We start from the raw sequence: 25,121 nt of genomic DNA on the forward strand, positions 1-25,121 counted from the left end.
GGACGAGATGGGCGGGGCCTTCTGGGAGAGGTGGAGGGGGCCAAAGCCTCGGAGCGTTTTCGCAATCTCAGCGTTGTCCCTAGTGGCGCAGAACAGAGCGCTTTGGGATCTGCCTCTAACCCGCGCAGTTGCGGACCACTGACACTTGAGTCCCTCACTTTTTTTTTCTTTTTGGCTCGGAACTCAATGGAGATTTTCTTTCAATTTTACTTCGCCGATGTCCATCTTTAATCTTATTCCTCTCACAACTTTGTGATAATCGTATTGAGGATGAATGTTATCTAAAACTTTGTTTGCTTGTTTTAATGCTAACTATTTTATTAGGACAGCTGTGATACTGGCGATATCGAGACACGCCTGATGAGACTTCGGGGCTCAGTCTGGACTGGTCCTGTACTGAAAGGGCGAGAAGCAGCTGATTGTAAGAATAATGCATCGTATTCGCATTCTCATTCAAAAACCCGTGTTAAAGTTGTATTTCTTAATTCATTGAGTAATTCATCGTACATATTCTCCATCAAAATCATTACGGAATTTTACATTTCCAATGGCGTTTTAAGTTACGTAACTTTTGTATTAAATACAGAAAAATTCTTACTGAGAACTAATGTTGGAGTCTCTCTCTCTCTCTCTCTCTCTCTCTCTCTCTCTTTCTTCCTTTTCTTAAAATATGTTCCAAGATTTGTTTTCCTACTTTGCATGGAGACACAATTACAAAGAAATATTTCCCTATTGGGAGGGGAAAAAAAATCCACAACCCACCCACCCACAAGGCAAATAGGATGATGAATGGCGCTGAGGGATTGTTGTCGTGGAAAGAGCTTTGCCCTTAGAACAGGCCTGCCTGGTTTAAAGACATCATAAGGCTTAGTCCCAGCCGCTATTTAGCTGGAACAGGTCTTGTCAGACATCTTGATCTGGGAGAGAAACCAGAAATGTGAATATTATGGACCATTTCAGTTTCAAGATACTGGCTCAAAATGCTTGCCAAGCTAAATAAGTCATAGACTAGGTGCAACCCAGGCTAATAGTTTCGTATTTCTGATTTAAATTATAAGCTGTTTAGAAGAGGGAGTTTGTTTATTGCTGTTCTCCCGGCCCCAAACAGGTTCTCTCACATATTTGGTAGTCAATAAATGTGTTGACTAGAAGAGGAAATTGACAGTGTCCTTGAAAACTATTAATTAATAAGGAGACCGGTGAGATGCCTCTGTGCGTAAAGACACTTTGTACCAAGACCTGAGCAGTCTCTGGACTCACGAAAGAATGAGCTCCTGCTGACCCTCACATGTGTACCATGGCACCTGTGCCCACAAAATAAATGAATAAAATGCAATTATATGTTAAAAGGAATAAGGTAGTTGTAGGGACTGCAAAACATTTTAAAAGGGGGATTGATAATATTTATTTTTAGTATAATTTATGTGTGTGTGTGTATAATGTATGTACTTATGTGTGTATGAGTATGGATATTCACATGCCATGCTGCTATGTAGGTCAGAACTTAAGTGTTGGTCTTTGCCTTCTACCTTAAGACAGGATCTTCTTTTTGCTGTTTACACCATCATCTGCCAGGCTTGTTAGTCCATAAGCTTCAAGAGATTCTCAAAGCTCTGCTTTCTAGTTTATGGTAGGAGCAAAGGGATTGTAGATGTGCTACTGTGCCTGGCTTCCTATGGGTTCTGGGCATTTGAATTCAGGTCCTCATGCTTTGCCTTCCAAATGCTTTTAGCTACTGAAGGCAAAGCCTGATAATATTTATGAAGCACTTGTTATATGTCATACATAAAAAATTGTATCTTATTTGATACTTTTACAATTTTTGCTTTGTTTTGTTTGTTTCTCTGTGTATCTCTGGCTGTCCTGGAACTTGCTCTGTAGACCAGGTTGGCCTTGAACTCACAGAGATCTGCCTGCCTCTCTCTGCCTCCCCAGGCCTGGGATTAAAGGCATGTGCCACCATGCCTGGCCATGCTTCTACAATTTTATAAAAATAGTTTAAAATTTTTTGAGATCATAATATAATTACATCATTTCCCCCTTCCCTTTCTTCTCTCAAAACTTCCCATGTAGCCCCCTGTTCTCTTTTAAATTTGCCCTTTTTTCTTTGTTTTATGTATATACATATATATGTATGTATGCTCCTACAATGTAAAAAAATAATTTTATTTTTTGAGATCATAATATAATTACATCATTTCCCCTTCCTTTTCCTTCCTCCACACTCTTTCATGTAAGCCCCCTTCTCTTTTTCAAGTTCATGACCTCTTTTTCTTTGATACATATACGTGTGTGTAACATTGTGTGTGTGTGTATGTGTGTGTGTGTGTGTATGTATGTGTGTATAAATACATATATACCCTTATACACACATAAATACAATCTGCTCAGTCTGGATAATGTTATTTATATGTTTTCAGGGCTGACCATTTGGTACTGAATAACCAATTGGTATGCTCTTCCTTGGGTAGACTATTTCTTCAGATCTCCTCACTCCTTAGTTGAATGTGGTTCTTTGTCTAGGCTTGAGACCTCATGCGAGTTTCTCCTTGTCTGATAGCATGTCTATTAATGTTGTCTTTGTTCAGCTCATGTTTAGACAGTCATGTTGGTGGGACTTCGTGGGTATAGCTTCTGGGTACCAGGCTTTCTTTTTTGGGCCACCAACCAGCTCCCAAATCTTGACATGGAGACTCCTTATTAGTTATGAATGCTTGGCCTAGCTTAGGCTCATTTCTAGCTACCTCTTTTAATTTAACCTGTTTCTCTTTATCTACCTTTTGCCTCGGGGCTTTTTACCTTTCTTCCTTCTGTATGGCTTCCTTTCACTGCTTCTCATGTCTGGCTGGTGGCTGCCCGGCTTCTGGCCCTGGGTGTGTCCCTCTCTTTCTCCCTGGTCCTCTTATTTAGATTTCTCCTCCTATTTATTCTCTCTGCCCACCAGCGCCACCTATCCCTCTCCTGCCTAGCTACTGGCTGTTCAACTTTTTATTAGACCAATAAGGTACCTTAGACAGGCAAGGTGAAACAATGCAAAACATCTTTATATAATGAAACAAATGCAGCACAAATAATTGTAACACATCCGTACATCATTAAAGTAATATTCAGCAGCTTGAACAAATGTAACATGTCTTTGCCCAGTTAAAATAATATTCCACAACATTTCTGACATTTGTTTGTTTGTTTGTTTTGGAGACAGGGTTTCTCTGTGTAACAGCTCTGGTTGTCCTAGGAACCCACTTTGTAGACCAGGCTGGCCTCGAACTCACAGAGTTCCCTCCACCTGCCTCTGCCTCCTGAGAGCTAGGATTAAAGGCGTGTTCCACCACCATTCCAGCTTCTGACATTTCTAGGAGATACAATCTCACAGCAAAATCCCTGTTCCTCTGGCCCCCTCTTCCACAATGGTCCCTGAGCCTTAGGTATGGGAATTGTATTGTAGATGTACCAGCTGGGACTGGGCTCTTTAACTCTGCATTTTGATTGGATGTAGTTTTCTGTAATGGTCTCTGTCTGTTGCAAAGAGAAGTTTCCTTCTGAGGGGTGAGAACTACAGTTATCTGTGGGTATAAGGACAAATATTTAGAGTATAGTTAGGGATTATGCTGGTTTAGTAAATTGGTAGGTTTTCCTCTAAGATCCATGACTTCCCTAGCCCTAGGTAGTTGACAAGATTTCCAGTGCCAGGCATGGTTACTCACTTGTTAAGTGGGTCTTAAGTCTTATTAGAGAGCTGTTGGTTACCACCAAGATATGCATGCCTCTAATTTCACACTTAGAGTTATGGTACCACGTCAGTCATTGATGTGGCTCATAGGCAGCATTGGTTGCTTCTCTCCTTTGGAAGCTTTCATGGCACCTCTGGCTTTCAGGTGAATCTGAGCCCTGTGTCTGAAGTGTATTATGTCTTCAGTCATAGGGACTTAGCTTCCACCTTTGGAGGGCAGCCGAGGACAATAGCAATAGCCTATATTGTTTTGGGAGTTTCTTGGACAACCCTGACCAACAACTAATAAGAGGGCCGCTCATACCCAATTGTTGTGATTTTGGGTTGATGGTCTGTGGCTCTCCGAGGGTGCATTCTCAGCCCAGATGGGAAAATCTGCACTTTAACACTATATATCTATTTATATACTGACTTACATGAATTATAGGGATTTTTAGGTAGATAGTTAAAAGTTTAATTCCTGCTGGGCATGGTGCTGCGTGCCTTTAATTCCAGCACTCACGAGGCAGAGGCAGGCTGATCTCTGTGAGTTCGAGGCCAGCCTGATCTACAGAGTGAGAATCCAGGATAGCCAGAGATAACACAGAGAAACCTTGTCTTGAAACAGCCCCCGCCCACCCCCCCCAAAAAAAAGACAAAAAAAAAAGGATGATTCCTTATGACTTTTTCAGAATCCTACTGCTATCTTATCACCCTTCTTCTTTCAGTGTTTATCTCCCCCGCTTCCTAGTCAGAGCCCCTCATTTTCCCCATTTCCTCCTTCAGATCACGTGTGCCCTGTTAGTCCCCTCTCCTTTTCTTGGATTGTTGATATGTGTGTGTGTGTGTGTGTGTGTGTGTGTGTGTGTGTGTGTGTGTGTGTGTGTAGGTCAGAAGAGGATGTACAACCCTTTGGAACTGGCTTTATACAAGGTTGTGAACCATCATGTGGGTGCTGGGAATTAAACCCAGGTTCCCTGGAAGAGCAGCCATTTCTCCTAACTGCTGAGCCAGCTCTCCAGCCCTCTTACAATCTTATGTAGGATCCCCACTCTCTTTTATCAGGAAATGGCCTGAGAAGGGTGAGGTTACTTGGTCAAGGGCACACAGCCAGTAGATGACAAGTCAGTGGTCTGATCTGCAGTCAGAGCTAGGCCATTCATGGGCAGGGGTATTTCCTGATGATCATAGCATTTTGAAAAGTGATAAATGCCTTCTAAAGCCTTGAGTCACCTAAATAGCACTTCTGTGATTTCATTACTTTTAAGTTTTTATTGTTGGTTTCTTTTTGAGATGGGAGTCTCACTATATATCCTTGGCTGGCCTGAAACTTGTGATGTAGATTATTCTGGCCTTGAATTCATAGAGATCCATCTGCCTCTTCCTCCTAGAATGCTAGAATTAAAGTTGTACGCCTGTCTCTACTGGTTGTAATTTTCAAAGATGGTGGCATTTTGTAATGATAAATGAAGGGGATAAGGAAATGATGCTGATATTACTTTTTCATTGTGTATATGTGTGTAATGTGCATGTGTGTGCAGGTATGTTTGACCATACAGATGTATATAGATGCCAAAGTCAACACTGAGTGTCTTCCTTAATCACTCCTCCCCCTTATTTCTTGAAACAGGGTCTCTCACTGAACTTGCAGATGGCTGGTGCAGTTAGACTAGCTGGCCAACAAGCCCTGGGAGCCGTGCCCCGCCCCCCAGCACTGATGGGGTTATAGATGTACAGTGTCATGCCTGGCTGTTATGTGGGTGCTGTGGAGCTGAACTCATGTCCTCAGGCTTGTATTTCCACAGCCATGGAGTCAGCTCCCCAGTCCTGTTTTGTTTTGTTTTGTTTTTTACATTATTAATGCTTATGATTTGTTCTGTCTGCATACATAATGTGTGTATGTATGGAGGCCAGAGGACGGCTTGCAGGAGTCAGTTCTCTCCTCCCACCATGTGGGTTTTGGGGGATCATCAAACTCATATTGTTAGGCTTGCTGGCAAACACTCACTGAACCCTTTCCCTGGCCCTGCTTCTGTTTGTTTGAGACAAAGATCCTACACTATAGCCAAAGATGGCTCATAACATGTTATGTAGCCTAGGTTGACTTCAGATTCCTAGTAACCCTCTTACCTCAGCTTCCTGGGATGCTGGGATTACATGTATGAGCATTTGGCTCTGATACTTATTTTGAATTATTTGAACAACTTTTTTTGTTTGTTTTCTCTTCTTTGAGATGACAGGGTCTCACTATGTAGACCAGGCTGGCCCCAAACTCACAGAGATCCACCTCCATTTGCCTCCTGAGTGCTGGGATTTAAGGTGTGCACCACCACGGCTGGCCATAGCAAGGTTTTGAATGTCTGTAAACTAACTATTGTAGTTCCTGAAACAGACTTGTCATTTTACAGACGAGAGACTGAGGCAGAGTGGGAAAGTCTCCAGTCACTCACTCGGCTGTAGAGGGCCAATTAGAAGGGCTTGGGAAGACTGTCTCCCCACCTTGCCTTTGACCTTATACTGTTTTCACATTTGCTTGTTTTTCAGTTCTCTGTTTTTGTGTGTGACCAGTATTTACTCAGATGGGTTCGAGAGATAGTTTATGATTTCATTTCAAATTGAGATCTGGACTGCATGGCTGTCTAATGTATAAAAATAATAACCCCTAAATGTGTGGCTGCTAATTTTCCAGAAGGCTAAAATGCTGCAAGATTGGGTTTTGTCTTAAACCATTCATAGCTATGAACTTGCCAAATGAGGACCAGTGGGACGAAACCACCTGTGGCTCGGCAGTTTGTCAACATCCACAATGCTGGACATCCCTCCGACGGATTGAGAGGGGCCATCCTAGGATCTTGGATTCATCCAGCAAATCTTCCCGGGAAGTTGAAGGTGTGTTGGCTAGCCTCTGGTGTCTTCTTCACCCAGTCCTTATCCTGTTTTTGTTTGGTTCCCTTTCCGCAGGCAGCAGGTTACATGTTTTATTGTGGTCCAATTTCTCAGATAAACTCCCGACACTCACCATTGTAAATATCACTGACACCTGCTTGTGGTCCAAGCAGAGGGTGGTTCAGCGACCGCAATCAGAATTTACCTTCCCTAAGGAGCGGTCTTTACTGTGGAAACCAACCTGCAGGCGTCATGGCAGGTAAGTGATCGCGCTATCTTTCCTTAGCAAACTGTGTCTCCAAACCCTAGGTGTGCGTTTTTCTCATCCACACAGATGACTCTGAGAAGGAAGGATTTGAAAGAAAATACTGAGGGCTGGAGATGTAGCTCAGTGGTAAGACCTCTTTGCTCAGCACCTAGGAGGCTTTGAGTTTGATCCCCAGTTACCAAAAACAAAACAGCAAGATGGAACATATGCAAAGTTAAGTGAGTAGTAAACAGGGAGAGGAGAGTCCAAAGGAAAGAGCCACACGTGTGTTCTAGGAGCAGAGCAAGTGGGGCTGTGGTGGTTTGCCAGGTGAAGACCGATGCCTGGGTGGTTTAACTAATGAAATTCAACGGCACAGAATTCTGCAGGCAAGAAGTCTGAGATCAAGGAGTTCGTATTTTTTCCTAGGCCCCTCTCCTGGGCTGATGTTATTGGATAAGGACCCACCCACCCACAGGACCTCATTTCATTTTAGTTATCTCTTTAAAGAATCTCTCTCTGAGTATGGTCACATTCAAAAGTACTGGGGTTAGAAACTCAGCAAATGAATTTTAGGTTTGGGGCACAACAACTTGGCTGCTAATGGGGTGACTATCAGCTTCTGAAGGTCACCAGAGAACAGCGGCCACACGTGCTGCCTGCCTGCCTGCCTCCCTTTTCTTTCTTTTTTCTTGACAATGTCTCTTCATAGTCTCAGCTGTCCTAGAACTCACTAAATAGATCAGGCTAGTCTTGAACTCACAGCAATCTACCTGTCTCTGCTTCCCACGTGCTGGGATTAAAGGCATGTGCCTGGTTCATGTTGTCTTATTTTTTTGGTTTTAGATGTAAAACTACTTGTAAGCGCCTAGTGGCTTTTTTGTTTAATCTCTTGCAAAGTCTAGGCACCCAATTTTGCTGAACCATGAAATTGCAGTTCTGTGGAAACCTCAGCTTTTAAAATCCAAAGACCTCGCTGCCCAGAGTCCAAGCACTAATGGCTGCCCTTGAAGTGGTTTCTTTTCTCTAGTCCATGTAAGCAAGCTGGTGATTTTTCTTAGCCTTGGGGGAGTGTAGGAGGGACTAGGACTACTGTCTGCTTCTCTAGGACCCGAGCCCTGGGAAAGCAGCATCAGCATCCAGCCAGGACCTGCACTGGGCCCACGTCTGCACACAGGCACACGTCCGCTCCCATTAGGGCACATGTGTCCGTTCTGCAGGTAGCCCCCTCAGCAGCCAGCTCCCATGCCATCTGTTCCTTCTGTGTTCTTGCTGTCCACCTCCTCCCCTGTCCTAGACTGCTTGCGCTGGTCCACCTTGAGTGTGGGCTTCTGCTCTCTTGCCTCTTCTCTGACACTAGGACTAAATGCTTTGTCCATCTCCTCACTCAATCCATTCCTCCGAATCTGCTCATTCTTTTTTTTTTTTTTTTTTAATGTATACAGCATGTATGACTGCAGGCCAGAAGAGGGCACCAGATCTCATTACAGATGGTTGTGAGCCACCATGTGGTTGCTGGGAATTGAACTCAGGACCCCTGGGAGGGCAGTCCGTCCTCTTAACCACTGAGCCATCTCTTCAGCCCCCGAATCTGCTCATCCTAGAGCTGTTGACTCTGCTGCACTCCTCTCTGGCCATGGTCCTCGCTCTCTGATGTCAACTTTTCCTGGCTTTTCGATGGTGGCTTGCTGTCTCTAACACTTTGCCCATGTGGTCTTCCCAACCTTAAAGGCTCCCTTCCCCCTGCTCTGCTTCATTAAATCCCTGGAGTCTTAGACTGCCACAGGAGATCCTGCATTCCTGATGGACCTCACCTTCTGTGTCTCTCCTTCTTGTTCAGTAGGTTCCAGCCATATTGTCCTTTCTGTCTGTCACATCCTCCACACTTCCCACCCCACAGCTCAGGCACCTACAGTTTGCTCCCTAGACTGGTGTTTTGCAGCCCACCATTGCTGACACTTAGGGCCAGATGGTTATTATTGGGGTCTGTGCTGTGTGTCATTGGTCGCTGATCTTCATTGCTGTCTACCCACTGCAAGCCAGTACCACCTCACCTGCAACTGTGACAACCTCAAATCCATCCATGTGTTTAGATTTGGGGGGGATGGGGGGCAGGGGGGGGGGGGGAGAGGGACGGGGGATGGGACGGGGATGGGGATGGACCACACGACCAGAGTTGCCCACTTGAGAACGTTGCCTTAGATGCTCCTGCAGCTAGTTCTTCCTTGTCCTCTCGTTTGAACTGAAGAATTGCTTTTTCACAGAGATGAGCACCTTATTTAAAAGTTCCTGTATGCACCTGGACCATCATTTGACTTGGCCTCTTTTGCCTCTCATCCTGCTCTGAGAAGTCTTTTATTCATTTGTTTGTCTTGTTGCCGCAAAACTCAACTCTCACTTCGAGGGAATGCAAACTGGGCATGGTGGAACCCAGTTTAATCCCAGCACTCAGGAGGCAGAAGCAGGTAGATCTCTGTGAGTTCAAGGCCAGCCTGGTCTACAGAGTGAGTTCCAGGAAAGGCACAAAACTGCACAGAGAAACCCTGTCTCAAACGACCACAACAAAAGGAAATATAAAATCATTCATTCTTGAGCCAAATCTGAGTGACCTTGGCCTGAAACACAGAGGTTACAGCAAAGTAGGGGAGCTCTCTGTTACAGGTCTCAGATGCTACATAATGACATTCTTACTTAGCTCTCGGGTGGGTGAAAACTAATGATCTGTTAATACATCTCAAAAGGTTTCACCTGATGGTTATAGCGTGTTAGGTCAGACACAGAGGAGCCGAACAACAAATGGTTATAAAGGAATGAAAGACAGTCAAGAGAGTTTGGTTCTGGGTCTGTGACACGCCACCTCTCCACAATCACAGTCAGTCAGTCAACCTTATAGACGTTACTACAGGTATGGCTTTGGGAGTGAGGGCAGGGCCACCACTTCACAGAATCCCATCTTTAGAATGTCAGTGCTGGGAGCTGGAGAGCTGGAGGAATGGTTCAGAGCGCTGGCTGCCCCTCCAGAGGCCCAGGCTAGCCTAGTGCTCTGCTCCTCTGTGTCTCCAGCAGTGCATGGTACAGAGTGGAAGTTCAGCTTTCTGGTGAATGAGTGAACGTGCCGTCCTCCACTGTCAAGGTTGAGTTTTCGCTCTTACCCTGTGCGCTAATTCTTCCCAGTTCTTCCAGCAGTGATGGCTCCTGCTGCCATGCTTATGGATGTGTTCCAGTCCTACATCCTCTTTGCTCATTTGCTCACCTGCACTCGAAGCCCCCTCCCCCCCCCCCCCCCCCTTTTTTTTTTTTTTCGAGACAGGGTTTCTCTGTGTAGTTTTGCGCCTTTCCTGGAACTCGCATTGTAGACCAGGCTGGCCTCAAACTCACATTGATCTGCCTGCCTCTGCCTCCTGAGTGCTGGGATTAAAGGTGTGCGCCACCACCGCCTGGCCTTGAAGCCCTTTTAAAAGTAGGAGTCACAGCATCATTTGTTTAGTCACAAATGCAGTTCACAGATAGGTTTTTAGTGGGGGTCACCAGGCTAGGTTCTGGGGATACAACAGGGTTTTGTTTATCTCATGGAAATAAGACAGTGTCTGTACTCAAAGGCTTTCATCTTAGCTGGATATTGAATACCAATGGTTCCCGGGGATTTTGCTACGTCTGGCATAGGATATCTGAGGGAAGAAAAAAACCTACGTACACTATGCTCTTATGTCTGCTAACTTTATTCCTCTAAGACACAATTCTATCAATACAGCTACAGCTCCATTGGGCATACAGGGCAGGAATAACTCTGGATGCACCAGCTCCTTTTCTGTCTACTTGATTTCTCTGGGGTAAAATCCCGTCTCCCTAGCTTCAGTTGCATCTGGTTCCCTCTCATAGTCCTGCTGACGACTAAGCTCTTATGCTTCCCACGTTGTCTTCGTCCTGTTTCTTCTCCCTCCAGCCTACTTGCTTTCTACTCCTGGCTCAAGAGTTTTGTCTTACCATCTACATTACCTCTGTGTTCTTTTCTTCTCTTTGGTCATGCCCTTCTCTCTGTCTACAGAAAATGCCTGCTTCTTTTCTCTCTGGCCAGGCAGTTCTCTGCCCACTCAGGAATGTTCCTCCACCCTACCTGCTACCTCTTTTGTTCTCAGTCAATTGCTCTGGAGAGCCACTAGGCCTCAAGGCATCATTTGCAAAGCTCTGCATCTCCAGCCAGCTTGTCTCCTAGGCTCAGTCGGGGAGTTAGTTACCTAGAAGTTCAGCAGGTCTGGGGAGCTGAACTGTTAGCCAAATAGTCTGGAAATATTTGGGCACGCAAGAATTTCACAACAGAAGACACTGAAATATTAAAGGCTAGTTAGCATCAAATATTTATAATAAATGGCTGGCCTTTTGACAGACCCTTGGCTGGTCAAAGTATAGCTTTAATATACAGCTGAATCTCTGTAATATATTCTTGTGGCTCACTACAGCTGGGGAGGCAAAGATACCAGCAGTCCGGGGTGTCCAGTGTGGAGTGACCTGCTGTTCCAGGCTATGGAAGCACAGGAAAGATTTCCTAACCTAGAGCCCTGTCATCTGCACAGGGAACATTGATCCCCAGCCCTGAAATTAGAGCAGCTTGCATGTGGGAAGCTGGCAGGGAGAAAATTCTAAACTATAGAGCTGGGCAGCAGTAGTGCACACCTTTAATCCCAGTACTTGGGAGGCAGAACCAGACAGATCTCTGTGAGTTTGAGGCCAGCCTAGGCTACAAGAGCGAGATCCAGGACAGGCACCAAAACTACACGAAGAAACCCTGTCTCAAAAAACCAAAACCAAAACCAAAACCAAAACCAAAAAACTATAGGACTGGGGCCTGAAAGTGAGAGGACATTCTTTGAGAGTTTGGAACACAGAGCAGGAATGATGTGGGCTCAGAGGTAAGGCTTAACTGTAGAAAATACCAGTGGAAAGTAAGGTCTCTCATGTGAGACTTCATAAGTCAGGATGAATGGAGTCTTTGTTTGCATACCTCCATATTACTCTTTCTTAAAATTAAGAAACTTATTTTTAAGTAATATGTCTTAAAAATAAGGAACAAATGATATGAAAACATTACAGGTTCTCTATCTCTCTGTCTCTCTCGTCTTTTTTTTTTTTTTTTTTTTTTTTTGGGACAGGGTCTTATTATGCAGCTCTGGCTAGCCTTGAATCACAAAGGTCTGCTTCCTTCTGCCTCCCAATTGCTAAGATGAAAGGCATGGACCTCTGTGCCCAGCCTTAATAAACCTAAGGAAATTGTCTTTACTTGATGTGTGTGTGTGTGTATGTGTGTGTGTGTGTGTGTGTGTGTGTGTGTGTGTGTGTGTGTGTATGTGTGTGTGAATACAAGCATGTGGGCATGACACTGCACATGTGGAGGTCGGAGGACTGTTTTTTGGGAGTGGGTTCTGTCTTTCCAGTGTGGGGATCAGGGATCAAGGTTAGGCTACCAGGCTTGCACAGAAAGTGCTTTTACCCTTGAGCCATCTTGCTGGCCCATAATACACTGTTGTTTAAGGTGCTGTACTCATTTTCCTATAGAGAGGCATAGGCTATGCATTGAGTTTGATGAGATACCTAGTTATAAAGTGAAGTATACAATGTCCGTGTAGGGTACCTGTGTTTATTTGATTAGTATTAAATCCTGGGCCTTCGTAGTAAGTAGATGGGTTTTCTTCAGAGCATGAACTTTGCTATTCCATTAGCTTTTTCCTCTTGGACCCTGTTTCATACTTGGAACTCATGTCTTCCAGGTCTCCGAAGGCTTTACGTGGCAAAGGTGTAACTAGCCTGTCTAGTCCCCCCACAGTAAGTCACAATTTTAAATGCTAATTCCTCTATATGTTCTCTTCATTAGTGGGAATATTTTGCTTTTGACATTATTCTTTTAAGAAAATTTTTATTCTCGGTATACAGTTGTTTTGCCTATATGTCTGTGACCCACGTGTATGCCTGGTACCTTCCAAAGCCTGAAGAGGCATTGGATCCCCTGAAGGTGGAGTTACAGATGGTCGTGAGTCACCATCTGGGTGCTGGGCATTGGGCCTGGGTCTTATTCCCTGAACTGTCTCTCCAACCCCAGCATCATGGAATGAGAAGGGTAAGAGCTGTCCTTACTGTGTGATGATAGGCTGGCTCTGTGCTAACAGCTCCATATACTACATTGTCTTTAGAAACCCCAGACACATGGGAGTGATCTGTGAATGTTTGGCATAGGTGAAGATTTTCTCTCTGTCCTTATATAGAACATGCTCAGCTTTTAAGTAAACATTCTCATTTCATAAACAGAGAATTCAAATTGCTGAAATGTCAGGCTTAAAATTGGCCTTAAGGCCATCTAGTCTGATGACTCTGACTTTAAAAACTGTGATCCATGGTTAGACATGGATTTTATATACATGTATGAAAAGGTCATAATGAAACCCATTATTTTATATGCCAACTAAAAATAACGTTAGATTTTGCAGTAAAAAAGAGCATAAAATAATCTTTCCCTTCACCAGAGGGGAAGTATTCTGGTATTTTCTGTCCTGTTTTTTCCTCTCTCCTCTCTCCTTTTTTTTTTAAGACAGGGTCTCATTATATAGGCTAGATGGTTCATAGGATTTCTTTGAGTCCTAGTGCTGTGTGACTGATCTCAGGGGTGGGAGAAATTAGCATGTTAACTCCTGGATTCCTGTAATTAGAAACAGTGAAACTAAAGGAAGAAACCTTGATGACCTGTGCTCAGTATGTCCCCAGTTCCAAAATGTGGGTTGTATTACCTGCAGGGACTCGAAGTCTTTTATGGAGTGGCAGAATAAGTAGAGTTCCTGTAGGGTTACCTCCAGACATCCTCATGTGAGATGGGTCTTCCTAAATTCTACACTAATGGCATGGAGAAGCAGGGAATGTTATTGTTGAAAACTTCTACCCCTTGAGAAACACTTGTACTGATATCCGATGTAGGAGAGGTTTTTAAAAAACAATTTTCTGAATCATCAAATGTTTTGGTGACTATGACAGCGCAGCATTTGGTCTGAGGCCCCAGCCTCCTGCTGGTGCTCAGTACCAGTCCATTGCTCACCTTTATCTAGCTTTCAGTGTTGAATCTGAATGAGGCAAAACTCCCTTTTTCCGAAGATGTTGGAAACTTGGTGGTAACCTGGGTTCCAGAAGAAACAGAGAAGAACATAAGGTGAGCATCCTGTCTGAAACTTAGAGGCCTTGATGGCCACACTCTTCAAATCCCTGTGGTCTTCTGCAGAGTCTTTTGTCACCTCCCTTTTAGCTACCTCATTGCAGGCAGCAGCTGGCCAGAGGCAGAAGGTGGTGCAGGTTTGCTTCTGCCTCGTACCACACTGGACTTCGTTGTAATGACGCTGTGAGATGCCTGCTCTGGGAATTCTCCATGGGAGTAAAGAGCACACAAGAGAGCCCAGTTTATTTACATTTCTCTGTTGTATTTGTACATGCATGCATGTGTGCGCCCCAGCACAGGTGTAGTGGTCGGAAGACAACTTGCTGAAGTAGTTGGCCTTGGGGCATGACTTTCTACTTCAAACAAACAAATACTAGGTTATTAATTGGGGGAGCATGCCAGAGCGCCCTTGCAGAAGTCACAGGATGACTTAGGAGACTCAGAGGACAACTTGCAGAAGTTGGTTCTCTCCTTCCCTTTCACCAGGTGGGTCCCAGGGATCAAACTCAGCTCATCAGGCTTGGTGACAGGCATCTTAACCCGCTGAGCCATCTTGCTGCTCCTCCTCCCAAGGCTGCATTTGTTATGAGGTTTAAGAAACAAGTGCTGGGCCGGGTGGTGATGGCGCATGCCTGTAATCCCAGCACTCGGGAGGCAGAGGCAGGTGGATCTCTGTGAGTTTGAGGCCAGCCTGGTCTACAGAGCGAGATCCAGGACAGGCTCCAAACCTACAGAGAAACCCTGTCTCAAAAAACAAAAACAAAGAAACAAAAAACAAAAACAAAAACAAACAAACAAAAAACCAAACAAACGAAAAAATAAACAAGCCATGAGATGGCTTAGCAGGTAAGGACACTTTCCACCAATCCCGGTGACCTGAGTTTGACCCCTGGAACCCACACGGTAGAAAGAGAAAACTGACTCTTCCTAGCTGTCAACTGACCCCTCCAAGAGCACCGTGGCATGTGTAGTTCCAGCCCCTGAAATAAATACATGGAAAAAAACCTTTCACTTACAAAGAAACACATTCGGGTTTGGTTTGGTTTGGTTTCCCTCACAAACGAGTATAAGAACCCTCAGTGAGACATGAAATTTTGATCTCAGCCCTGAGGCCTAGGGCATCGAGAGAGGATGAACAGCATTTAAGCCTTTCACGGAAGCAGAGGGAAGGCCCAAAGGCTTGTTAGCACTGCTACTGTAGGAAAGGTGCTTTTCATTGACAATCACTGATGTTTTCAATTCTTGCTAAGTGACTGAATTAATTATTATATCAATCTTAAGAGTTTCTTTTCCACTTTCTCTTTGTGCGCGCGCGCGCGCGCGCGTGTGTGTGTGTGTGTGTGTGTGTGTGTGTGTGTGTGTGTGATGTCACCAACAAGAGCCATAAAGGTTCGTTTTCTTTCATGTACAAGAGTCATGGAGGTAGGTTGGCCAGGGACAGAATGGTAGTTGAATGAAAGAAACGGAAAATGTGTAGCTTCCCGCCATGCCCATGCTTGTCAGTCACAAATATCCTTAGCATTTCCATTTAAAATGTCTGGGGATGAGTGCTGGTTTTTCTTATTTCTAGCTCAGTTGGAAAGACACTTTTTTTTTTTTTTTTTCCCCAGCTGGCCTGGGAAGAAGAGAAAGAAACCGAGAGAGGTGAGTTCCATGCTCTGTCCCTTGTGAAGTGCTTCTGTAGGTTGATGCTTTTTCCTTTGAGGGGTTTCCAACCATGTCTCACAAATCTGTAAAGGAAACCCTTTCTTTCGGAGTAGCTACAGACGTCTTCAGACCCTTCCCTATCTAGTCTCTGTAGGAAGGTAAGGAATATTTTGAAGAGAGGAAAGAGGAAGCAGTGGCTATCAAGGGGAACCTGTCAGTTAACCTGTCAGTTAAAAGCTAATCCCCAGTGTGATGGGATAGCATTCCAGTGGACCAGGAGTAATTAAGATCTGGGCTCCCAACCTCAAGCCTGCCTTTACGGTAAATGTGATCTTATGTCCCCGGAAGTAGTTCCTGCTCCATTTCCTTCCCTGACCAATTCCCACTTTCTCTTTGGCTCCTAATTGGATGGTTATTGTTAGTTTGTTTAGTGGATAAGTGCATGGCCTCGCCAGAAAAGCAAATTGACCCTGGCTTGATCTCATTGGAACAGCCAACAGGGGAAAACGTGTGTCTTTCATGGAGGAGAAGGCGGGAAAACTTGAAGTAGGTCTGTGTGTTATTTTTGAGTTGTTGCTGCCACCAAAATACATGAGCAGGTGACTTCACAGGTGAAAAGATTTATGCTGTCTCGAGTTTCAGAGGCTTCACACCACAGAGTTGCTTGGCCTCAGGTGCCTGGGGAGAATGTTGGGATGGAACAGCATGTGGCAGAGGCTGTTCAACTCTGGGCAGACTGGGTGCAGGGGGGTGCAGGAAGAGGCTAGGGGAGATGGAGCCTCTAGGGCCGTCTCCAGTTGCCCTACTGCTGCTGGCCAGGCCCCACTTCCCCTTTACTGTGTTCCAGTTACGCCATCATGTTAGGAACCCATCAAGGGACTAATCCACTCATATGTCAGTGGCCTCATGGTCTGCTTATTTCTGGAGTCCCTATAGGCACCCCCAGAGGGTGCTTTGCTATCTCTTTAACGTGGTTTTTTTTTTTTTACTAGCTGTGGTTATTATCCATGCCTGTGTAAACATATATACCATGGTATGGGTATAGAGATGAGAGGACAACTCTTGAGAGCTGATTCTTTCTTTCCATTGTGGGGTCCAGATTGTGCAGCAAGGGTTTTTACCCACTGAGCCCCGTCACCTGCCGCCCTCAGGGTTTTTTTTTTTTTAATTTATTTATATTTTATGTATGAGTGCTCTGCATGTACACCTTTATGCCAGAAGAGGGCATCAGATCCTATTCTAGATGGTTGTGAGCCACCACGTGGGTGCTGGGATTGAACGCAGCACCTCTAGAAGAGCAGCCAGTGCTCTTAACCCCTGAGCCATCTCTCCTGCCTCACCTCCGTAGTTTTTGTTTGTTTGTTTGTTTTTTGAATTCAATCAAATTGACACTCATAGTCTGGAAACAAGGAGTCGCAGGCATCAGGATGGGATATTGGTGGGAAGAAGCAGACTTGAGGAGAATATTTTCAGAGGGCCCTTGCCTTGTTTTTATTCCAGAAAACCAAGCCGTCTCTGTATTTCTCTGGAAGACAGTATGTATCGGCATACTCGAGAAGTCCAGGCGTGATTGTGCCTCCTCCCTCCCCAGTGCACTTTTTTGACCCATTAAGTTCCCAAGTCATACCTCTATGGGCCCAAGTCGACATGCTTCCCCGGGATCTACTGAATGAGTGGTGAGTATCATGGAGTCAGTGGGGAGGGCCGGACTCCTGCTTTTTATTGAAGCTGAAAGGGTGAGATCCCATGCTTTGAGAACAGGGAGGAGCTACGATCCTGCTCGTTTGGATTACAATCAGGCAGGGTGACAGTCACCAACACTGTTCACCAAGCATTGGGCTCCTGGCTAAGCATAGTATGTGGGCTCTAACTCCTGGCCCTTCCCCAGAGATTAGTTATGGACATTTGTCCATTTGGGAGGCAGAATGGTGTATGTGGTTTGGAATGTGACAACCTTTGAATAACACATTGAAACTTAACTGGCTTTGTGAATTCTTGCTAACTTATTTAGCTTTTGTCTACCTAGCTCTCCTCATCTGCAAAATGAGGAGGAGGATGTCTTGGGGACTGCAAGGGGTTAGTGGTATAAAGACAGCATAGGAGTCTGGCATAGAGTTAGCCCTTAATAGACCCAGTTGTGGTCGTCATAGTTGAGTGGGAAGGTGCTACCGAGGGAGGCCCGTGCAAGCCTTTGTAGAGCCAAAGTGGACATTTCTTTAGATTTGAGCCCTTTCTTCTTTCTCTTTAGCGCCTCTCTCTGGGAAGAGCTGACTAGGAAGTTGCTGACTGGATGTCTCTGTCCCCTTTAGCTTTTTGGCACATGAGAAAACCATCACTAGTCCTGAGGTGAAGATAGAGTTGGCCAAGATGAGAAAGAATCTTCCCACAGAAAAGAGCCGGCCGGACAGCGCTATCTCCCCTAAGATGTATCTGACTATACACCGCATCACCCTGCAGGTAAGACCATGGTGCCTCAGCGTGAAGGCCAACCGGAGGCCAAGCCCACTGTCTCGAAGAGAGGAAGCCTTGGTTATCTTGTCCATTCTTCATCCTGCCCTGCCACTATGGACCCAGGCTTTGCAGAGTGGAGGGCTGGGTTGTGTGGAAGTGAAAGCCAGTATGGGAGAGGGGCAAGGGGCACAACTCTGGGTCTCGTGGACTCTGTTTCCCACTCATTTCCCTTCTTCCTCGGACCTTGGTACAAAGCCACTGCTGAACACCCGTTCCTCAGAACACCTTTATAGACTAGGTGAATACATGTGCTTGGGGCAAAGAAAGACCCACAGAAGAACTTTTCGTTAATTTTTTCTTCTGGCAGAGACCATCGTTGCGGTACCCTGAGCATCTGAGGAAGCTGCAGTACAACCTGAGGAGAAGGGAAGGGTCTTTCGGGCCTGAATCTTCAGGTACCACCTTTTCCTCCTCTGTCACGGCACAGTGCTCTCACGTCACTTGGTCCCTGTTCAGTTGTACTCACAGTCACACAGGGGCAGGTGGAGACCAGGAGACCCCGGTTTTAGCGCGGCTTCTTGCCTAGTCCTGGCCAGGGAAGGAGAGTCACCAGAGTGGGCAGGTCACGGTCGGTAGCCTGGCAGGTGTGGCCTGTCAGCGGGGAGGACTGAACTGGCCTCTCTGCTTACCAGGTTTCAGGAAGCAGCAGCAGAGGATGATGAAAACCTCTACTAAGAAACAGGTAGAGTAGGGGGGGAAGCCTCTTGGATGTGGGTGCGGCGAGGGCTGGGAAGGGGTACCGAAGAGGAGGTGTCCTTCCTGTCTGTCAGTTGTGGATATGCCATTACTATCTGGTAGTCACTTTAAGTTCTTTCTTTTTGCCAAAGTTTCCTTTGCTTCCAAAAGTCCCAATTCAGTTCCTTATGTTGGTTTCAGGAGGCTAAGAAGAAAGCCCAGATTGATGCTGAGGGCCAGCACAGTATGAGTAAGTGACATTTCTAACCCTCCCTTCGCTTAGTCAAGTGATAGCATCCCAGGATGTAGCGAAGGGCAGCAGTCAAACACACTTTTCTCAGCGTTCAGAATTGTTCTGGAAATGCTCAATCTGCCTGGCAGGTCTACCCCGAGTCATCCGTGAACTAAATAGTTCTGAACAAGCAGGTTAGGCTATATATGTCTGCTTCACACGGGCATTTGATAGATGACTGACTCATAGTTCTGTTTTCTTCAGGCCTTGCTTTAAAAAAGGTGTAGGGATGCCTGCCTCTACCAGTATATCACAGGCTGAGGGGGAAGATTGGAAGTTCGAGGGTTACCTAGACAGATCCTGTCTCTCGAGAGCCCTCTGGTTTCCCCACAAAAAGCTGGAGAGTTCTGGGGCTCAGTGGGCAATCAACACATTGTATCAACAGCAACCTGTTGTACTAACAGGCAGCCATTTTGACGGGTGTTCATGTTGAAATCCAGAACAGTACCTATCTTTTTGGAGCTCTGATCTCATACGACTGAGGGATACATGGAGCATTGCCTGCCTGACATTTCTCAGCTTGAATGCAGAGTAGGAAGGGCCAAGGAAGACTCTTCTAGAATCTTGTAAGATTGTTCTGCCTTGCTCAGACTGGGCATTACTGGCTTTCCTCTGCAAACAACTGAATTCTCAGAATTTGCTGTGGAATCTGGGGTCCTGAGCGGGCTCAGGTGAGATGTCCCTCAGAAAGCTGCTGTCTTCCTGCTTTGCTTCACATCCCAGTGTTTTCTGGTGTCAGTGCTGTCCATAAGCCTGAAGGTCTACAAAGGGTTCTGACCTCCATGTAGGAAGTAGAAGAGGCTGAGGCTCAGGGTAGGAGGAGATTTGTCCAAGGTGAGTTCCGCTCTAGGATGATCATGCCCACAGTTCTCTTCTGGTCCCTTTGGTGCTTCTTCCGGATGCTCCCAACAAGAGCTGTGTTGCTTGGGTGACTGGTGTGCCTCTCTTGAGTTATGGTCTCTGAGCGGTGGCCTGTCCTCCCCAAGTTGAGATGTACTTTACAGAAAAGATGATTTGTGAATTGGATCGCAAACCTGTGTGGTGTTCCTGATGTGGGAAAAGAATTTGTGGAATTGAGAGTAGCTTGTGAAGATGCATCTTGCTTAGTGTAGTGGCTTAGTGTGGCTGTGAGGGTTAAGGGAGAATGTGGAGAGAGGGGCCTACAGAAGACTCTCTGCACTTATATTTTCCCTTTGTGTCCCAGGTCAGTAGGTTCACCCTGACTGTACACTGAAGCCAACCAAGAAGCTTTTAAAACTTAACACCCAGACTGAACCTCTCATGTTTTAGATCCTAATTTCTGGAATCTGGGCCCAATGTCTGTTAAAGTTTTCCAGTGTGGCCAGTGTGAAGCTTGGGTGAGAACCAGTGCTTGAGAGCAACGAAGTGTTCTGTTTAGCAGAACCCTTGGGAGTTGTTTGTCTAAAGGAGGGTGCATTTGGGGTGTGGTTGGTAAAACAGTGTGTGTGAAAGAATACCCAAGGCCTGTATTCAGAAACTAACATGAGTCTGTTGGGGGTATCCCCAGAGGAGGGCAAGACACATTCTCAAACTAGGGGTAGCAATGGAAAGAAACAGAGTTAGCAGCTTCTTGATTCCTTTTGGAGACAGGCTCTCACTGCATAGCCCAGGCTGGCCTGAAACTCACTGGTAGATCAGGTTGACTGACCTCAAACTCTTGATCCCGGTTCCTTGGCTTCTCAGTGCTGGGATGACAGGGGTGCCATGCCTGGCTTCACGATCCAGGGTCTTTTGCTGCTGATCATTGCAGGCGTTCAGTGCGCACCTCGTGGAGGAGTCCTGGGTCGCTCGTCTCTGTGTCTTTCTCTTTCATTGACCGGTTTTGAATGCAAGGGACATGCACTATCACTTTCTTCCTGCGTGTTTCAGTTGTTCCTCCCTTGTGTTTGCTCTTGCTTCTCCTACATGGTGAGACTTGGCTTCTTGTTTCACAATTGTTTTGCTGTCTCTGATCAGCTCTAGTCTGGTGACAACACCTTGATGGGGCAAGTGCCCACATGGGCAGTTGTGCCACCCGCTTTTATCTGTTCTACTTATTCAATGTAGATGACACATTTCTTCCTGAAAACCTAGACTGCTTTGATGACTTTGGAAATGTCCTTGTATAACATGAACTTCACTATCCTTTCGATGGGCATACATTGAGCATTACACTTCAGCTCTTTGGAAAGAGGGAGAGACACGACCTTCCCCTGAATGTGCAAAGGGGTATTGAAATACTTTTTATGGTTTTGCTTCAGGCAGAAGTCATAAAGGGATTGGACTTCATTTGGTGCCTGCCACTCCAGCAATGGCCACAAGGGGGCCGGCCTCTCTTCTCTCTCTCTCTCTCTCTCTCTCTCTCTCTCTCTCTCTCTCTGTCTCTCTCTCTCTGTCTCTCTCTCTCTCTCTCTCTGTCTCTCTCTCTGTCTGTCTCTGTCTCTCTCTGTTTTTAAATTTAAATTTTACTTTATGTTTATGGATGTTTGGCACACATATCTGCAGACCTTGTGCAGATGAAGCCAGAAGAAGACATTGGATCCCCTGGGGTTTCAGTGTGTATTCTGGGAATTGAACTGAGGACTTCTAGAAGAGCAGCCAGTCCTCTTAACCACTGAGCCATCTCTCCAGCCCTCTTTTCCTCTTTGTTTCTTCCTTCGTTCCTTCGTTCCTTCCTTTCTTTCTTTCTTTTTTTTTTTTTTTTGAGGCAGGGTCTCACTGTGTAGTCCCAGCAGGACTAGACTCACAGAGATTCACCTTCCTCTGCCTCCTGAGTGTTGTGTGGCCCACCAGTGCTGGCATTGGGTCTCTTCTAGTCTCTAGCAGACATGGTTACAACCTAGGTAAAACAGGATCATAGAACTCAGAAGGCTTTACATGGGGTATGCATATTTTGAAACATCTCATGGAAACTCATAAATATGTATAATATTTTTTATACATCAGTTATAAAAAAAGACATCCCTTGACAAAAATGGAATTCAGAAGACCTAACTCCCTTTCATCTACCACTAAGGCCTTATCTTGTCCTGAATAGGGAGTTACTCTAGGGGTCAACTCTAAGTCCAACTATGGGACATGAAATGCCAATAAGGAAAGGACTGAACCTACCTTCTGTTACTAGGTCAGATAATCCCATCAGTACAGGAAGCTGAGCAAAAGCTGGAGGAGGAGGAGGAGGAGGAAGAGGAAGAGGAGGAGAAAAAATCCTTTGTGAAACATGTAAGTGTGCATGCCCCAAGGCCTCTGCTGGAGTCCAGTGTCAGTAATCTCTTACTGTGAATTTATATAGCAAACTACTCCAAAATACAAGAAGATATGATCTAGTCAGTTTTTTTTTTTTCTTGAGACAGGACCTTGTTATGTAGCCCAGGCTAGCCTAGAACTTGCTATGTAGCCCAGGATGACTTCAGACTTCATCTTCCTGCCTTAGCTTCCAGAGGACTGTAATCATAAGCTCCTGCTACCATGCCTAGCCCATGATGTGTTGTTTCTAATAAGTCTGGGTTGGCTGGACAATCATTCTTCTCCTACTTGAGATCACTCGGTGCCACTGGGAGGAAGCTGTTAGCCAAGCTGCCTGTGTTCTCGTCTATGATTTCTCTCTATGTGATTTATTGGTGCTTATTGACAGATTAGTCACTTTCTATCTTAAAAAATACATTTATTTTATGTGTGTGTTATTTCTGAGAGAGAGAGAGAGAGAGAGAGAGAGAGAGAGAGAGAGAGAGAGACTGTATATCATGTATGTGCAGTGCCCACAGAGACCACAAGAGGGCACCAGAGCACTGGGAACTGGAATTGGAATTGTGCATAGTGATTTGCTTCCTGATATGGGTGCTGGGCACTTAAACACTGCAAGAGCAAACGTTTGCTCTTAACTGCTGAGCATCTCTCAGTGTTGGTTTTGTTTTTTGTTTTTTGTCTAGTCACTCCTTAAGTGATGGACTTAGAGCTAAAACATTTATTGGTCAAAGAAGCCAGCATTTCATTTCAGTTCCCAGGTGTGAAAATAGACCACATTTCTTGACAAGAGCAGTGGCAGTCTGGGCAGCCATCTATGGAGTCAGGCTTCCCTTGGTTGATTTCTAGAAATAGGGAGAAGTGGGCCTTGGCTTATCTGAGTGGCCTGGAAAGCAAGGACTGTGTAATACAGTCTTGTTCTGGGGCTCTTTATCCTGTCTTAGATGTTACTTTCCCCAAGAAAAGGATCCTAGGAAGTTCTTTTAGTTTACTGAGGTCCACATTCACATTTCTTCTGCTTACCCCAATGAATTTAGGCTTCCACAGAGGACTCATCGGAGTATGACCTCCAAAGCTACTACACAGACTATTCTGCCTTTCCAGAGAGTAAGTGCCTGAGAATGGCAAGAGCTGACTCTGTGCTAGCCAGGACAGCTGACTTTCTGGGGAGGAGGAACAGGGATTGGGTGTGTGTGAGCACAGCCCTTATGCTTTGGAGAGGTCCTAAAGAGAGCCAGTCTTTTCTAAATGCCTCTTGTCATTGTTATTTGGGAGAAATCAGCCATGCAGTTAATGGTCGGGTCTTCTTTTAGGTCCTGTATTATATGAGCCAGTTTACGAAGACACTGGTGATGTGAAAGAGACAATGGTGGGAATGATAACTTCCAGCCAGAGCAGCAGCCCCAGGAGTATATCCAGAAGTATGGACAAAGGCACCTGGAACCCTGACCTCAAACTGCTGAGGATTCTTCAGGCCCATGTCGAGGAAGATGAGGAGAACCGTCTTTCTAGGGCACAGAGTGAGGCATCTCTGGATGCCTAGGCTGGAGACGCCACATGGGGCAGCCTTAGCTGGAACAGTTCTTGGTATTCTGAGGACAACAACCTTGGACGTAGGATAGAAAAGAGACTTGTTCCCTGGATTCCTTCAGCAGGACCAGGACTCAGAGACCCTGATTTCTTCATTTGCTTCTTACCTCTGAAATGAGCAAGAAAAAAAAGCCCGAATCCTGCTCAATATAGAAAAAATTTCCAGGGCAGAGTATTTCCACGATTAAACACAATCCCTTCTATCAAAAGACTTGTGCTCTGTTTCCAGGAAGAGAGGAGGTAGTGCTTCCTTGTGTCTATTTTCTGGGTCCCCTTTCTTTCTTTTCTGAAATCTTTGTAGTGACAGGAAGCTGGATTCAGCTATGGGAACCTCTATAATATCCCTAAATGCTCTTCTCATTTCCTGAGATGGCTTCCTTTGGTGATGGGGCCTGCGCCATTATCAGGTGGCAGTCACTTTGTGGTACTCCCACCTTAAAGTTTACCTTATCTACAAGTAATTCAGTATGTATCTCCAAAAGAAAAGTGTGAAAAATCTAAAAATTATCTCATTCCACAGAATTAATATTGATTGCTTGATTTCACATATCCAAGCATATTCAAATTTCCATGTCTTAAGTTTTTTAATAGTTGACATATTCATATTAGAATTCAAACAAGCTCCATACATTGTATTTTCTCAGTATGCTCTAGTCTCTTTTAATTTGTACACCCTCCTCCCTTTTTCTTTCCCTTTTCCTAGAATTTATTCCAACTCAGAAGAGCTTACTTTCTAGTTTCTAAGAAATCTAGTCTTCAGAGAAATTTCAATGTTTACAAAGACCCAGAATTCCAAAGTCTCAGGAGCCTTCTAACTTGGTTTTGGATGGATTTTTTTTTTTCCATTGTGTTTACTCCTTAAAAAACATTTACTATGCCGGGCGGTGGTGGCACACACCTTTAATCCCAGCACTCGGGAGGCAGAGGCAGGCGAATCTCTGTGAGTTCGAGGCTAGCCTGGGCTACCAAGTGAGTTCCAGGAAAAGGCTCAAAGCTACACAGAGAAACCCTGTCTCAAAAAACAAAAAAAAAAAAAAAAAAAAAGAATACAAAAAAAACCCTTTACTATTAAAAAACTTCCTGAAATCTTTTAACCTGTAAAATTTCAAAATTGCATAAAAAGATAATATAT

At 45.1% G+C, this 25,121-nt stretch overlaps 1 protein-coding gene across 3 annotated transcripts; it reads left to right on the forward strand.

The window, feature by feature from the left end:
* C2H9orf43 (chromosome 2 C9orf43 homolog) lies at nt 1-24,905 on the forward strand. Of its 3 annotated transcripts, none has more exons than XM_036178496.1 (14): nt 2-421; nt 6,446-6,598; nt 6,710-6,854; nt 12,605-12,659; nt 13,928-14,028; nt 15,642-15,675; nt 17,179-17,354; nt 17,988-18,135; nt 18,497-18,584; nt 18,822-18,871; nt 19,066-19,114; nt 22,281-22,378; nt 23,437-23,506; nt 23,713-24,905. In XM_036178496.1, the coding sequence occupies exons 1-14, from the start codon at nt 361-363 to the stop codon at nt 23,940-23,942; spliced, it is 1,458 nt and encodes a 485-aa protein (XP_036034389.1). In that variant the 5' UTR covers nt 2-360; the 3' UTR covers nt 23,943-24,905. The 3 variants fall into 3 exon arrangements, with proteins under 3 accessions (XP_036034392.1, XP_036034389.1, XP_036034390.1); XM_036178497.1 differs by having other exon boundaries at nt 361-421; nt 6,399-6,598; XM_036178499.1 differs by lacking the exon at nt 23,437-23,506 and having other exon boundaries at nt 1-421; nt 23,713-23,826.
* The last annotated feature ends 216 nt before the right edge of the window (nt 24,906-25,121 follow it).

The sequence above is a fragment of the Onychomys torridus genome, chromosome 2 (genome assembly GCF_903995425.1).
Source record: "Onychomys torridus chromosome 2, mOncTor1.1, whole genome shotgun sequence".
NCBI lineage: Eukaryota > Metazoa > Chordata > Mammalia > Rodentia > Cricetidae > Onychomys > Onychomys torridus.